Source organism: Chroicocephalus ridibundus, chromosome 14, assembly GCF_963924245.1.
Source record: "Chroicocephalus ridibundus chromosome 14, bChrRid1.1, whole genome shotgun sequence".
Lineage (NCBI taxonomy): Eukaryota > Metazoa > Chordata > Aves > Charadriiformes > Laridae > Chroicocephalus > Chroicocephalus ridibundus.
In genome coordinates, this window is record NC_086297.1 from 3,713,409 (window position 1) to 3,729,928 (window position 16,520).

General features: G+C 52.6%; 1 protein-coding gene across 1 annotated transcript in view; it reads left to right on the plus strand.

Annotated features, from left to right (window-relative positions):
• NPLOC4 (NPL4 homolog, ubiquitin recognition factor) overlaps positions 1–16,520 on the plus strand; it is a 30,385-nt gene that overhangs the window by 11,882 nt on the left and 1,983 nt on the right. Inside the window, exons 9-16 of the mRNA XM_063351645.1 lie at positions 373–459; positions 2,033–2,104; positions 2,852–2,978; positions 5,000–5,160; positions 12,275–12,346; positions 14,156–14,251; positions 15,302–15,418; positions 16,405–16,507. Of these exons, the coding sequence (XP_063207715.1) occupies positions 373–459; positions 2,033–2,104; positions 2,852–2,978; positions 5,000–5,160; positions 12,275–12,346; positions 14,156–14,251; positions 15,302–15,418; positions 16,405–16,507 (835 nt within the window). The remainder of the gene's footprint in view (positions 1–372; positions 460–2,032; positions 2,105–2,851; positions 2,979–4,999; positions 5,161–12,274; positions 12,347–14,155; positions 14,252–15,301; positions 15,419–16,404; positions 16,508–16,520) is intronic.

A 16,520-nucleotide genomic window follows, 5' to 3' on the forward strand; every position in this document is an offset into this window, starting at 1 on the left:
TCTTGGATTCACTGGGTTTCTGCCTCTCCGCTGCGCAAAGATTCAAACAAATGCAACGACGGTGCAAAACTGGCAGGTTGAACGCAGAGCTTTGGAAAAATTACACAACCTCTCACCTTTTCCAAAGTGCTCGGAAACAGCAATGGCCTGTTTGTAAATGCCGAGGCTTTCATTCATAAACCCCGATGTAGTTTGCAAACTTAGCTGAAGAGCTCCGACAGGATGGGTCTGTGAGTAGACGAGGTCTCTGGGGTGAAACCGGTCAGTCGTAATGCCAAAGGGGAAACCCAGACCTCTGCCTCACTCCTGACAATGGCTGTGTACTGTGTTTTTTCCTGTTCTGTCTTACTTGCGAGTTTTTCTTTACTGCAGATCGGTACGCAGAACAGCCTGGAGATCCTGGAAGATCCAAAAGCCGAGGTCGTGGATGAGATCGCTGCAAAGCTTGGACTGAGAAAGGTTAGGATGTTGTCGGATCTCATGCGTCTTTGTTTGGCGATGAAGAATATCGTCGGCAGTTCTCTTCAGCTTCACGGGGTTATTCAAGACCGTTTGGGCATACCTGAAATGTAGTTTACGTGTCGGTAGCTCTTAGGCTTTTAGGGATGAAAAACAAAACGAGCATTTTCCTGAGCACAAGCATCTAGCGGGGCTGTGCAGCTGAAGTCAGCAGTCCTCTGTCATGAATGACATCAAAGGGAGTAGCAAAGAAGCAGAAACACGATTTTCTCTTTATTTCTCCTCAGATAGCAGCCATTCCTGGTAGCATCTCCCCGGTGAGTGCTAATTTGGCGCAGATGTAGCTGGAGTTGCCTTCCGAATTTGTTCTTCATTTTGACAGAATTGGTGCGCCAATTCCAGGAGCTTGTTTTTTATTCTCCTCTGTGGGATCCTGTCTCTCGGTGCCGCTCAGGCAGGCGGCGAGTTCGTCTGTGCGTTCGTTTAGAGGTGCTGGTCCCCCAGCAGCCGAGCCGTCGTGTTCCCCTCCTGCCCGATCAGGACACACGGGCACTGGGATCCGCTGGTTCGCCGACATCTCTCAAACCTGTGCTGATATTTTCCGGTTAGGGAAATCTTTTGGTTTGTGCGAGTGCCAGGAATGAGATGTACACAAACAAGATTTGACTTGCTAAAGAAAACACAAATGAGAAAAGGCTCAGTACAGTAGACTATAAACATCTGTGGTGAGGTCTTTTGTTCTCTGAAGATAAGATCTTTCGCCTTTTGCCAGTGTCTGAAGCAAAGCTTCTGTGTGTGTGTTATTTATTTCCATGCTTTTCCTCTGCTTCTCGCATCAGATATTTTTAATCAATGTGACTTAACACGTTAACTTGCTGCTGGTTGCGGGTTTTTGTCTGTCTGAGCTCTGCTGGGAGTCTGGCTCAGCGGCTCTTCCTCAGAAGGGTTAATGCTGTGGGAGCTCCTGGCTGTTTGCAGCACGTGTGTGTAGAAGGGTTCACGCAGCGGTGTGTGTGTACACATCTCTACTCCTATGTGCAAACAATGCAGAAAGCAGGAATGTGTTTTTTGGATGGGAGCGGGCTCTGATTTGGAATGAATCACACTCCGGTGGGAACATATGAGCTTTATCTTAACTAGCGACTGCGAGCTTCAAAATGAGATCATGTGAGCTGCTTTGTCATCTGCTGGCGCTGCCGCTGCTGCTCTGCTCTCCACGCTCAATAGGAAATGCTTTTTGCTGTGGGTGGGAGGAGGTAGCGGCTGAGAGGCCTCTTGCAGCCTCCAGATCTTTCCATGAAAAAATATTCCATAGTGAAACATAAAGCTGCAGGTGCCCCCGGCCGGCCAGCTGGCATGCTGCTCCTGGAAATCGGATTCAAATGAGCCCGGCACAGCTGGGAGAGCCATTTCCTTCAGGCAGCATACAGCAGGGCCGTGCGAGCAGCCAAGAACATCTTGTCCTGCTAGGAGAAATGTATAAGCTCTCTTCTGGTTTGGTTTTGGTGGTTTGTTTTTTTTTTTTTTTTCCTTTTTTTCTTAAAGCAACTCTCTCCATAACACTTCTTTATAGGTTGGCTGGATATTTACTGATCTGGTCTCTGAAGACACACGGAAAGGGACTGTTCGATACAGCAGAAACAAGGTGAGATTCAAGTGTGCGTCTAATTCCAGCTGCTGGCGCTGGCGGTTTGTGTAACCGCATAAAGGCCGGCTGTGCCAAGCTGAGTCCGGAGCCAGGGCAGCGCAGGGCTGGAGGTGATGCCGGGACTGGAATTCTTGTGAAATGTGGGTTTTCAGAAGCTTCTGCAGGAAAAGGAGCTTGAGCTCCAAGAGCACTCTTCGGGGTTTGAAGCTGTTTGGGTAGCACGCAGAGCTGCCCGCGGTCCTTCGCCCACTCTGCTTTCAGGAAACGCCGCTCGTGGTTTCAGGGAATTCAGTGGAGTGGAGGGAGTGGAGTGGGGTGGGGTGAGGTGCGGGCTCAGGGAGCAAAAGTGACTCAGCCAGAGGATGTTCCTGTGGGCTGGGCTTGGTGAGGTATACGTGGCTCAGACTCTGACCTTCTCCGCTTCCTGTAATTCTAAAATCAGTGATATCCCTATTTGGAAAATGAAACCCTGGGTTGTTGTTTTTTTTTTTTTTTTTTTAAAAAAAAAAAAAAAAAAGGTGTGTAAAGGTGGGTGGGACTAGAAGTGGGACCGTCCTTGTGGCGAGAGCAAGGCTCGGGGCTGGAGAGCTGACATGTCACATTCTTTTCCCAGTCTCTGCAGCAACGTTCTACGAAAGCATGTTTTACTGGGGTGTTGGTAGTTTTCTTTGGCTGCAGACCAAGGAAATAGGTCTAGGCTACATCGCATTGTCCTTTTTATTGACATTTCTGCTCTTCCCTCAGGACACGTATTATCTAAGTGCAGAAGAGTGCATCACAGCTGGAAACTTTCAGAACCAGCAGCCCAACATCTGTCGCCTTTCTCCAGATGGTCATTTTGGATCCAAGTTTGTCACAGTTGTGGCTACAGGTATAAACTGGCCTCGGCTTGCCCCAGCTCTCTTGGTTACACATGAATTATCTCTTGTTAATAGAAGAAGAAGAATATGCAGCTCTGCCAGAAGTCAGACGTCCTGGTCCCCATCTGTCCTATTTAACGAGGGTTTTGCTTTGCTCTATCAAGTAAAATTCTTTTTCATTCTTTGTGTTATCTTCTCTGCAATTATTTACCCTGTCCCCTGCAGGAAACTTAATTGAGGCTCAGACCTGGAGCCTCCACCTCTCAGATCCAGAAAGCATTTTTTGCCTGCAGCCAGGAGAAGAACTGTTGCTCACTGTTCTGTTTCGCATCTTTACGCTCCAAATTCTGTTGCCTGAAAGCGGCAGTGCAGAACCACGGCAATCCGGATCCTGAGAGTTACTCTGGCTGGTTCAGCGTAAAGGAGGGACCTTTATCTCCCTTGTGGCGCTGTCAGGGAAACCCTTACGTAGGATGCTGTGCTCTTCCGTGCATGGAAACGGGGTTTTTTTTGTTTGTTTGTTTGCCTGAATTAAACAGAGAAGGCTGCAAAATGCTTTGCTTTGTCACCTCTGATTTTAGCCGTTTTTGCAGGGAGTTTCTGAGGCGCTGTGGAATGGTCTGCGCTGCCCGGGCTGCGAGGGGAGATGTTGGCACGTGCTGGGAGAGTTGTAGTGTTAGAAGTTCAGTCTGCTGCTCTCCGTGGGATGACACATGCATTCATTTAAAATTTCCCTGGAGCAGATACGCTGGGTTCTGGGTCTATTTAACACAATGAAAAAAAAAAAAAAAAAAAAGCCCAAAAAACAAAACGCATGACTTCCAAATAGCATCCAATGTGAAAACTGAAAGTGTGATATTATATTGCCTCCTCTGAGCCCAGGTTTTGTAAATGTTCCCGGAGCTTTTTTTTCAGCGAAAATGCTCTCTTTCAGTTAACAGGCCCGTGCAATCAGACAGCTGCCCGTACATTCCAGACTGCTAAACGCATCCATCTTTCATTAAAGATAGATGTGTATCTCGCTCACTCTTTTTTTTTTTCCTTTATTTCGATTTTTTTTCAAACAAGGTGTTTTACGGAGAAAATGATGGCTAGCTTTTTTCAGGCCTTCCCCGTGTCTTGGTCTATGTTTAATTTCTAGGAGTGTTTGTTCTGGAGCAGTGAGTGATTGAGGTTAGAGATCAAAGAGGAGAAAACGAATATTTCCTCTTTTCTGTTCCAGATAATTTCATTCTCTTCTGTTAAATCAGCCCATCAGGTTTCTATTTAAACACTTGATTCCTTCCTTTTGTGCCATATAAATACATTTGGATAGTTTGCATCAACTTTGCCTTTAAATCCTCTGCATGGATTAATTCCTATCCCCTCCTGAATTCCTAGGTTTGGAAATAGTAACGTTTTCCTACCATCTGTCTGTATCTTCTCTTTCCAGTTGTATTCTAATGACATATGACCTGATGTTGCTTACATTATCCAAATTAAAGCGCCAAGCATGTGATCTATCAGTGAGCCAGGGTCTTAATTTCCACTTTCCATGTCAGATTTCCACCGAGCCATCCATTACGGGCTGAGAAAACACTTTTTCTTCTTGTGCCTGACATTACTGGGACCAACCCTGAATCCTCAGCTCATGGTTCCTTGGAAATGAAACGGGCTGATGGGAGCTGTGTGCCTGGGTTTTCTTCTGAAAGAGAGAAGATACCCTCAGGGCAGCGGGGGGTGATGCTATCAGGAGCCTGCCGAAAGGGCAGCTTCGCCTCTAAGCTCCTGGTAGAACGCTCATGCTGTCGCTCCGGGGGTCTGTGCTTTTAGGCTAGCTGTGAAAATGTGTTTTACTAAATAAATGTAGAGCTTAGAGGGGTTTCTAGCCTAGAAGTACTTCCCACGCGGCAGCACCAGCGGTTTCATCTCGCCATTCTTCGCCCTTAGCAAGACCGTCGTGTTTCATGTTGCTCTTTGAGATGTTCCTCTCTGGGTTACGCTGTGCAAATCGCCTTCCTGTGGGATTTTTAACTGGCCTCTTCTCTTCCAGGTGGTCCCGACAACCAGGTCCACTTCGAGGGGTACCAGGTCTCGAATCAGTGCATGGCGCTGGTTCGAGACGAGTGTTTGCTGCCCTGCCGAGATGCGCCGGAGCTGGGCTATGCCAAGGAGTCCAGCAGCGAGCAGTATGTGCCTGATGTCTTCTATAAGGTAAGGGCTGCGTGCCTGTGGGTGGGGGGAGCTGCAAAAACGGCTCTGCCACGTGTCTGGAAATCAGCATGGCCAGCTCAGGAAAGGATGTCTTTGAGGTCTGAACTATTTTCAGTAGTAACCGTTCGCCACATGTCTGCAAAGTAATTGCATAAGCTCCATTTCCCCCTCGTAAACGTGCTGTTATGGTTTCCAGTGCAGTGGTAGCCATTGGCTATCCAGCTTCTAAACGAGGTCTGCAGTGATCCACCGAGAGCCCATAGTGAGTGCTCTGAATTCGCCTCCGCTTCTGTATTTGTTGGCAGTATTTGCCATGCTTCTCTGTTGATTTTAATCCCCAGCTGAGTTCAGCCTCCTCCACTCCATGGCCATACGGTGTGTGCTCGCACAAATGGCACGCTGAAAGCGGCGGGTTCCTCATGCGGTGCCAGGGATTTGCTTGTGTGTGACACACTTCACAGGCACCAACTGGGCAGCAGATGCAACAAAAGATAGCGGAGTTCATGCAGCAAGAGGAGAGACAGCCTTCTGCGTGCTTCTCTGCAAGAAAAGGAAGGTGGAAGGCTCTCTGAGCCAGGGCAGGACCTGGCTCCTGGCTTTCTTCTCCGGTGCTGGGGGTGCTGCCTGTGCCCAGGTTCCGTTCTTGCGTCAGACAGGAAACTCCAAAAACTCTTCCTGAGGCGCAGCGGGGGACACATGCATCCAGAGTGGATCCAAAATACTCTTACTTGAAGTATCCTGCAAGAGCGCTGCTGGTACCCTGTCTGCTGCAGGTTTCGGGTTGTTAGTGATGAATGGACTGTCGTTATTCCCTCAACAGTTGTTTCTGGAGATCTGCAGCCCCCCTGTATCTGCAGGGCCGAGTTAGAAACTTGGGGACAGGATCTCTGCGGAGGCTAATAGCACTGCTTCTCAAACGTGCGTACATTGTTGCCCCGTGAGCAAGGACAGAGGAATTAATTAATGGTGCTGCTTGCCAACTAATTAGCCATCCATCACCCAAGTTAGTTATCTCATTCTTGTCTGTGTCTGATATTCACAGCCCGCTCAGCCAGCAGCGCTCCTGCCGCCTCTGTTAAAGCTGTCCGTTAAGGAGCGTAGGATAAGCCAAGCCACCTTCGTTTGGGACGACTGAAGCGAGCGTATTGTGCGCTAGTGTCAAAATTGTGTCAAAATGCTCTTGTGTGCCCTGAACCTGAGATAGGGACGTGCTGGCCTGGGTCAGTCAGCCTGTGGGACTCCATCTTCCCCCTCCATCCCTTCACGCTGAACTGCCGCCGTGTCTTGACACCACCTGAACACGAAGAACACCTCTTGGCTAAATTCGGTGCTTGAGAGGAAAGGTAGACGGAATCCGTGCTTTTTTCCTTAGCATGCAGACAGCTCGCTCCTAGGAGCTGATAAGTCAGGTCCGATGGAGATACAGCGGAGCTCGATTGTGCAAGGGTTGGCCCTGAATGCGAAGGATGAGATCATCTCCTGGCGTGCTGCAGTCCTGCTCCAGAGGAGCCCGTGCTGTGCCACAGTCAGGGTGCAGCCTTGCAGGAGGTCCCGTAGGTCTGTGTCCCACATGTGGGCCACCCTGGGTGTTCGGAGTAGCAGGAAGCCGGTGGGTGTTCCCATAAGGTCTTCACTCCCCTTCGTAATCTGAAGCAGGGAGATAAACAAAATGCTAACTGATGGCTCCAGCCTTCTGTGGAAATTTCCATCAACCACTGATTCACTGGGTCGGGCTGCAGCTTATTTCATATGTTTTATAACTTCTGTCTGTAATTGCCTTTTTCGTGGTGCGCTCAAGGAAGGCTTGAGGACCGCTCTGGCGGGTGTGATTGTCCTTCAGCCTTAAACGTGTTTGGCTGTAGGATCTCTTAGTTTTTTTGGAATGTTCTTAAATCAATGGAAAGCTTAGTCACTGCCGGCTCTGAAAACCTTCAGGGTCTCATTAAATGTGCGAGGCTTGAGGTCAGAGACACTACCTCATAGTTACTGGGTTGGTGACAGCAATGGTGTCAAAGCGTTGGTTAAACGCAGCGTGAGGAGCAGGAGTCCAGCGCTCGGCCTCACGGCACAGGACGGCTGCTTCCTGGTCCCCCTTTCTCCGCCGAAACTGCAGGAGCCAGCAACTTTCTCCCCAGTCCTTGTCGTGGGGGTTCGCCTCTGTGCTGCCCACCCCACTCCCCCCTGAGCTAGCTTTGGGCAGAAAGCTGCACTTTTGAGTAGTTGCCGCAGTTTGTCTCGGACTGAGAAGCTATCGCTGATAGAGAGAAAAGCCCGTATATATTTTTCTATGTAATATGCAAGTATTCATTTGAAAAGCCCTTTAGGATGAAAGGAGCTATACAAATTCATTCTAATTGGAGGAGAACCAGAAGGCCAATGTTTGTGTAGTATGGATGTATTTATAGAACAACCATGCATCCAGATGCAAGGCAAAATCTGTTGGAACTCCGGTATCTGTCTGCAGCAGGGTAAGGCGGCAGATTCACCTTCGGCTCTGCGAATAGGAAAAGGTGCGGCTGTTTGCGTCTCCAGTGAAGCGTAACCAACAACTGCGCTTCAGTCGCGGGTGTTCGAAGAAGATGCCTCGTACCTCCGCTCGCGGTAGGTGGTGTTCTTCCAGCGATGACTGTTCAGCAGTGCAGCTGGATGGGTAACGCCGCGGGCGCAGGAAGGGTGTGAGGACCCGCGCTGCGGGCGGAGGAGCTGCAGCTTCGGGGACTTCACTGCACAGGCGACGAGGTGCCTGGAAAGAGAGGAACGGGCTTTTTTTTGGTCAGCGAGCCATTTTTCCACAGTTTGCACCACGTTTTGGTGTTTGTGGAGTGGGAGCAGGGGCTACTGCGTCCCCTGGGGCTGCAGCCGGTCCTGCCTGAACGTGACTCACCTCGGTGGTGCGTTAGCAGAGATGGGCTTTTCTTCCATGGAGATGGGAAAACTGATGGCACCAGCGTTGTCCGGCCTCAAGAGGCGAGGCGTTTTTCCTGAGCGCTCTAGCCTTGTGATTTCTGTATTTCTTTACCATTCTCTTTATGTTGGCCACTAGCCCCGCGGCTTAGAGGAACCACCCCAGTGGACTTGGCAGTGTGTGCTTTCTACATGCGGCCGTTGCTTTCCTGGCTTGTGGCGGTTGGAGTTCTGCTCTAGCGTGAAAGTCGAGGGCTTTGGGGACCATGAGTACAAGTTTCTTTGCTCTGAGATGCCTCTCCAGGTAAGATTAGCCAGAAAGAAGAAAACATCCCCCTTCACCTCCCGAGTTGTCTGCGGAGCCTCGCAGTGCAGCGCTGTTTCCAATTTGAATGTTGCACAACTGGCACACGCTTCTTGGCGAGTTCAGTGCAACGAAACTCACGAAGGAGTCGCTCTTGTCAAGATTCAGGCGTACAAGCCCAGGTTAACCACTCTCTTTGTGAGTAAAGACGACAGTGTTGCAATGGCCGCTTCACCCTGTTTCTCAGCTGGGTGAGGGGGTGCCCAGCTGGGTGTTACCGATGGGTGTTTTCCATTCCCTGTCTTCTGCCCTCGAGCAGCCGCCTCCTTTATCCATCTGGTTCTAGAAAATAACCGTATTGATTTTGATTTTTACCGAGAGTGTGCCTTCCAAACTGTGGGTTGATTCTTCAGAGCTGAAGTTGTTTGCAGGTGGTGCTCGGTGCCCCAGACGGCTGCGATCCCTCCCGGGATGGCTCCTGCCCCCCTTGCCCCCCGTGCCCGCCTGCTCCCAGCGGTCGGTCTGCCGAGCCCAGTGCTGCAGCGTTGCCTCCCTGCTCCCCGCACACCCACCTGCTCCGCTCCGCGCTTGGCTTCACGGGCATCTCAACCTCCCACCGAACAGGGGAAAGAGATGGCTTGTGTTTCACAGACCCTTTGAAACACTTGAATAATTGGATGTGGGGACTGGCTGGCTTTGTCTCTTATCGCAGGTATTTGCCTCGGCTCAGCGCAAACATGAAGATGTCATCCGTGCAATGAATCGCATTTTACAGCTGCCTTAATATTCCCCCGAGTTTCTGTGGGATGGTGTAAGATGAAAGCCCTTCGCCATGGCACCGGTGTTGTGAAAGAGCCCTTTGCCCCCGTAGACTCTTGTGCGTCCTTTGTGCATTTACAGCAGCTGGGACGGTGCCTGGGCCTTGGCTTGTCGTCTGCTGAGTGTGGTCCCATCTGGCCCTGGGGGAGCCCTGAGCCGAGACACTGGTTTGATTCCGACCGAAGGGGACCTCTGACCCAGGCTGTCCCCGGTGTGGCACGTGTTGCTTCCACCCGTTCACTCTGAAATCCTCTTCCCGGGGAAAACACGATGGGCAGGCTGCGGGGAGGCTGCTGCGGGGAGTTTGCACCAGCCGCGAAGGACTTCCCCTGCCTGGCCTCCGACCAAGGCTTCACGTTGGACTGGAAAAGCCTTCTTAGCCTTAAATGTCCCAGCTGCTCTGGGGAGGAGGATGCTTGATTAGCTCACGAGGAGTCTCCTGAGAAGGGTTTCAACTCTCACTGACCTATCGCTTGCTCTTAGAAAAGTCGCTTCATTTCTGTGCGTCAGCTGCTCGCTCTGTGCGAGGGGCAGGACTGCCTGGCAAAGCTCTTGGAGGTCAGCAGAGGGAAGAGCAGGGCCAGGCTTTATTAACACACAGAAAGGACAGACTCAGCTCAGCTTCACGGTGAGAGTGAACCCGTGGGGAAGGCTGGCGGCCAGGGGATGCTGATGGCTGTCCAGCCCTGGGACATGGAGCCAGAGCCTCCCTCCTGGCTGGCAGCCGTCTGGGCTGCTCCCCTCGTCCTCGGTAGGAAATCCTGAAGCCACCCAGAAGCCTTTCCCCTCCTGCAGCACCGCAGAGGTGCGCAACACGCTCCCTGCAGGCGCAGCCATCCTTTTCCCTGCTTGACCTCCTCCGTTTGCAGCCTCTGCCTCCGAACAGGGGTCTGGAAGGCTCTAATCGCAGCGCCTGATGCAATCTCCAGTTTGTCTTGGGGATGATTCATTGTCCAAATCCTCCAGGCCTCGGTGCTTGATGTTTGTCCAGAAGCCAAATACTTACTTGAGCCTTCATTTAACCCCTTCCTGGCCCCGCCTCGGGATCGGTCGCCGCTGTGTTCTGGCTTCGGGGGTCTCGGGCTCCGGGGCTGCAGCAATAACGTGCCGAGAGGCGCCGCTGGGGTCTCAGCCACTGCCAAGTTCAGGATGAAGATGTCTTTCTCCCAGCTTGACGTTTGTTAAGGCCTTTAAAACGTAATTGCCTAATAAAATGGTACATTGGGGTTGGAGAAAAGTGCCAGCGTTGGGGGGGGCTTTTCTCTTTGAGGAGGGGCAGGGTCGGGACGTGTCCTCGACTCGCGGGGACCGAGGTGCCAGTTTGGTAGTAACAGTGTGGTGCATGTCTTGAAGGCCTCAGCAGCGTGACATTAAAAAGAAGGCATTTAGCATGGAAATCCCCAGAGGCGGAGATTAAAGCGAACAGGTGCTGGAAAAATGTTTCTGCATATTAGAACTTAATTAGATTTGAAAATGAATTCCAGATGGGCTAATTATGTGTGAGTTGTTGCAGGTTCGTTCTTGCAGGGGCAGGATTGTGTTTGGGAAGCTGATTCGGTCTGATTGGATTTGATTCCTGACTCTTGCGGTATCACCGAGATCTAGAAGTAGGTTTAGCTTTCAGGTCCTGTGATCTCCCTGAAAAGGCTCCGCGTCTCCTCCTGCTCCTGTCAGAGCCAGAGAGATCTGAGGCCACGAGCCACCAGGCTTGTTGCTGAAATAACCACAGGGCCAACAACCTGTCATGTTCAAGGAGAAAAGATCCTTATCGGAATTGCTTTTAAAAAGAGCTTCAAAGACTGGAAGGTAGATTTTTTTTTTTTTTTTTTTTTTTTTTTTTTATACAAAGGGAAGGGTTGCTGGGGACAGAGGATGCTTGGGGAGGGGGCCGGGGAAGGGGGGCTGTGCCCGGAGGGGAGCAGCGTGCCGCAGCCTGCTCGGGCCATGGCCGTCTGGGTGTACCGGGCGAGCGGAGCGTGAGAGCGGGCTGCTGGCTGCCACGCCGCATATTTGCGCTGTGTAAATACTAGCGTAGCCGAGAAATGCTGATAGCGGGGGAGTGGCGTACCGCGGGGAGAAAACAGGGCTCGGGAGAGGAGGGTGTCAGCCGCGGGCAGCTCATCCCGATGCACGGTGCCCTCTGGCTCGGCCCCGGGAATGCCGCCCACCACCCCGCGGGGGTCACGGCCGCTCCCCGAGCTCCCCCAAACCACCGAGGTGTCAGGGTGACAGTTCCGCACAGCAGCTCTGGGTCTGCCTCCAGCCACTGGGACTTCTGAGAGCTCAGTAAACGTAAACTTTAATGTAAGGTCCCTGATTGGAAATTATGGGCGTATGATTTATATGGGGCTCAATGAATGATTTATAACATGTTAAGTGATGATTTAGGTAGAAAATACAACCCCCTCTTACAGAATCTTTAATGAAAAGTGTCAGTTCTCATGAATTTATTTCTGAAGCTGTGTTTGAACTCGGTATGTTTGACATAAATCACGTCTAATTGTCATTTTATGATTAATGAACATATGCTGGCCGTTTTTCTCCATAATTAAACTTTATGTTCAATTCGTCTGGCAAAGCAAAACAAGTTTACGCGTTGTGATATGCTGGCTCTTCAGGTCTGTCTATGAGAAAGTGCCTGGATTTCCAATTCCCAAGCGAGAGCTAGATGAGAGACTTGTGGCCAGTTTTGCAGAAAGTCAGGTTTGCCTTGGCTGAGGAAGCAGATGTGGCACTGTCCCTCCCTTTTTAAGACAGAACTGCTCCTTAAATGGCATTTACGCTGCTTAGATAACGCCGGGCAGCTCCGGTGGTGATGACTGAGGCAAACAAGACCAAGGTGGTTTGTGACCACGAGGAAACAGAGGCCCTGGCATATGGAGTCAGGCTCCTCTAGCCCCGAGGAGCTGCAGGGAATCGGGCAGCTTGGCAGCACCCAGCCACGTACCAGCAGGTTCTTTTCTACGCCCTTAGCGATCTGCCAGAGCCGAGGATCCCCGTCTCCTTGCGTGGGTGTCTCCAGGGCAGGATCCCTTAGGCTTCACACTGCTTCCACACTGAGGAATAACAACACTCTTCTTCTTTCAGGACATAGACAAGTTTGGCAACGAGATCACACAGCTGGCTCGCCCGCTCCCGGTTGAGTACCTAATCATAGATGTAAGTATTCCTTGCACTTGTCCGCAGGAGGTGGTCAGGGCGGAGTGAGGTTCTTAACTCATCTCTGAAATTCCCACTGGAGGTGATTCAAAGGGCAGATTTTCTTTCCTTCTCCTTTTCCCTCTGCTGCCAGGCATTTCTAGCGCAGAGGTTGGGGTGCTCTGGGGTAGCTGCAGTGCTCCTTGGGATCCGTGTGGTGCCAGGGAACGCACTGGGAAAGCACTGCCTGTGTCTTATCACGGCTCCCAACTGGCACGTGGCCACGCAGCAGGGGAAGCAGCCAGCCCCACGGATCCGTGTGCTGGGCACTACCTCACGGGGAGCTAATTAGGGAGCTCCGGTTGTCTGTCTCGTAGCAGCAATTAAGAATCCAGCTCCTTTTAGTGACTCAGCAGCCCAGGTTGGTTGTACAGAAATGCCTTTTCCTGGGGGAGGGAGCTCGGGCTGCGGCATGGCTTGGCTGGAGCAGGGCTGCCGCCTGCCTGGGAACAAGCGCTGCCAGGCACCGGGGCACGGCTCTGCCCTTTGGCTTGGAAGGAAACTATTACGGTGTGGAAGGCAGGAAAGCAAATAATTCGGATGACAGATGATATTGCCGGAGTTAGAGTTGGTGCCAATAACGATTAAATCCATCCCGGAGCAACTGGGCTGGTGCAGCTGCCCCTGGCACGGGCAGCGTCCCGCGGGCGCAGGGAGGCTGGCAGCCGGGAGGCTTCCCCTGGCTCGTCCTTCTTCCCCATTTACTGTGTCTGTCGCTTATCAGAGCAGCACTCGGGCTGACGCTGGGACGTGTGACACGCACAGAGGAATGTCGTGTCTGGAACAACGGGGCCCATTGTGTGGGGCCCTCGGACGCCCCGTGCCAGTCGGCAGCGCTGGAGCATATTTATTACTCAAGTAGTAAATGTCTCTGTTTCTGGGCTACCTGGGGTGTAATTAAGAGGAAAACAGATTGATGGAACATACATTTAGGAACAGTCTGGAAGGCATTTCTGAAACATTGCGTTTTGTCTCTCAAAAAAAAAAAAAAAAGGGCATTATTCCAGTTAATGCTGTCCTGGCAGGTATTTCTGCATCTCTGCTTACAAAGGGCCTCGCCAACAGGGCCCAGCGGTCAGTAACTGACACCAAAGCTTTCAAGTCCCCAGAATCAGGGCTGGTTTAAATGTCAGAAGCTAGCCCAAACACCGGCTTGTGAGCTCAGGACCGTGGGCGCGATGCTGTGTTGCCCCGTTCCCCATCCCTTTGGCACCGGGTGCAGGGAGGAGGCAGGGGGAGCGCACCCAGAGCATGGGGTGACTCTATTCAGTGAGGTGCAAAGGTATTTTCTTGGCATCTGTTCCAGCCCCGAATGCAGCAGTGCGGTCTCCTGGCTACCCCATGGCCAGGCACGGGGACCGCGCTCTCCCCTGTCACCCCCTGGTGTTAAGGTGACCCCCCCCAGGATGACCCCCCCCCAGCGGCAGCTCCGTGGCACAGGGCAGAGCTGTGCTGGGAGCTGCTGCGTCCCGGTGCCCCTTCCAGAGAGGGATGCTCTCCATGGCACCGTGCCGTGCTCATCAGGACTGAGCTCAGTATATCTTCCTCCGGCTTCGTTAGAAACGCTTGCCAGGAGCGAAGGGGTGTGCTGATTGGAATACCGCTTTAAATGTTACAAGCCATTAGAAGATCCCCGCTGTAATTGCCTTGCTGTCTTCCTGGCGGAGCTCTAACGTGTGGCTGCTCTCGGGCTATCGGGAGCCTCGCTTCCCGTATCCCACTTGCCCCTCCTGCTGTCACCGCTCTGATCATCGTTTCTTGCATTTTTAGATTACTACAACTTTCCCCAAGGATCCAGTCTACACTTTTTCTATTTCTCAAAATCCATTCCCCATCGAGAACCGTGATGTGCTGGGAGAAACTCAGGTAAGGAGCGATTTGTAGCAAAGCTGTGTGTCATACAGATGTGTTGCCTGTCCCCCTGTCACTTACTAATATCTGCAAAGGGATGGCTGCAGTTGTGCCCTTAAATCACCCCTTCCTGGTTCAGTCCAGCGCTTGCCAAACCCCTTCCTGCGCGGAGCAGCGTCTGCATGCCGATCAGCCACTGGGCACCCCGCTCCCCGCCTGCTCGGTGCTGGGGACCGGGGCTCCTCGTCTGTGTCAGGGCTGGTGCCTCCCAGACAGCGCCAACAAGGTCGGGGGCTCCAGCCCCACAGTGACAGCACGGGACCCCCTTCTCCCCATGGACGGGAGCAGGACAAGGGTCATTGCATCAACTCGGAGAGCTCTGACTTCTCTTCCTGGACTGATTTTAAAAATGCAGAGACCTTTTACTGCGAGAGGCCCACAGCGCTGAGCAGAGGCAGCTGCCGGATGGCTCGAGGCTCGTGCTGGGTGTTGCCAGTGCACGGAAAGCTCGAGTTGCTTTAAAGCAGCAACAGCTTGTCTCCCTAAGGAGACTGCGCCAAGAATGTCAAAGACTTCCTCCAGAAGTCATCACCAGAGAAGGGTCGCTGCCCATTGTGGCTCTGTCGCAGAGCAGGAGAGGTCGGCTGTTTGGTGACAGCTTTGGTCCTCGCTTCTGAGGATGCCCTGGGCTCAAGAGCAGAGAAAAAGCGGGAGTTGGGGAAGAAGGGGCTGCTTTGTCCTCATCTGCCCCTTTTCCTTAGGGATGGGGCTTTGAGCTGAGCTGACTGGCCTCTGCTCAGCATCTCCCGGGTCTGGGGTCAGCTCTGTATGTTTAGGGGCTCGGACAGGGGAGCTACTGTGGGCCCACAGATCCTTTCCTCTGGAAGCTGTTAGCTGCAACTCGGGCAGCCAGCCTGGGATCTGATTTTGGGAGGGTTTGCACGTTGCAGCCGATGCGCAAAGAGACAGGAATGTTACACTGTCTGTTGGTGAACCTGAATAGGAAAATTAAGTTACCCCGTGAGGGGAAGTGACTTCTCTTTATTTTTTTTTTCCCCTCTGTAGGACTTCCACAGCTTGGCTACGTACTTGTCCCAAAATACTTCCTCCGTTTTCCTAGACATCATTTCCGATTTCCATCTGCTCCTCTTCCTGGTCACGAACGAAGTCATGCCTCTGCGGGTACGTAGTGAGGAGGAAAGGGTCGTGTCAGCGTCACTGTCCTCAGGGCTCCTCCCAGGGCGTCACTTAACACGGTGGAGGTGATGGACCCAGCCTGCCACCCCCGGGCACGTGGCTGTGCCGGGCAGGCCGTGCAGCTGGCCCAACGCTGCTTCTTCCCGGCTGAGATGTTGGTAGAAGGTTTAAACAGTGAAACCAAAGCCTCCAAGTAGCCCAAGAGCTCCCAACGTGCTGCTCGGAGCAGTGAGGGGGTGGTGGTTGTTAGCCCGGTCGCAGACCGGGCAGAGCCAACTTGGCTGCAGCTCTGAGAGCTTGGAAACATTTTTAAAAATATCTCAGAATCAGAAATTCCTGTCGTAACGATAACGAGATCACAGCCCCCAAATCTCGGTGAGGCCAACGACTTCCTGGCTGCGCAGCTCTGCCTCTCTTGGCCAGGCACCGGGGGTTGGCGGCTGCCCAGGCCCCTGGTTCACATCTGTGCCGCCGGACCCTTCCCGCTGTAAGCAGGACGCCAGCGAAATGGGCCATGTGTTTGCCAGAGGCTTCGAGGGTGCCGAGGACTGCGTGTCTCAAAATACGGCAGGGCTGACGCTGGGCAGCTGGAGATCGGGACGGGGGCTGCCTGCAGGGACAGGGCTGGGCTCCGGCACGGTGGGATTGCACCCCCGGGAGCTAGGCTCGGCCCGCAGCCCCGGCACGCTCTCCCGCACGGGGCAGCACAGCAGTTGGCTGATAACCTCCTCCATGCAGAGGAAAGGGAAGCATTTGAGTTGTTGGGGTATATCTGAATGCTGGGGGGAACCAGCAAGAAGGGATAAACCACATCTTGCTCCCTGCCCATGAACATCACTGGGGCAGCTCAGAGTCACGGCTCTGCTTTGCGGTGGCTGGTGGAGGAGGGCAGGGAGGCACTTCCACAGTCACAGCTCCAGCCTGGGCGCCGGAGCAGTGTCCAGCGCTGAGTTCTCTGTGTCCTCTTCCAGGACAGCATCAGCTTGTTGCTGGAAGCTGTGAGGACCAAGAATGAGGAGCTTGCACAGACCTGGAAGAAATCGGAGCAGTGGGCCACCATTGAGCAGCTCTGCAGTAAGAAAGGGGG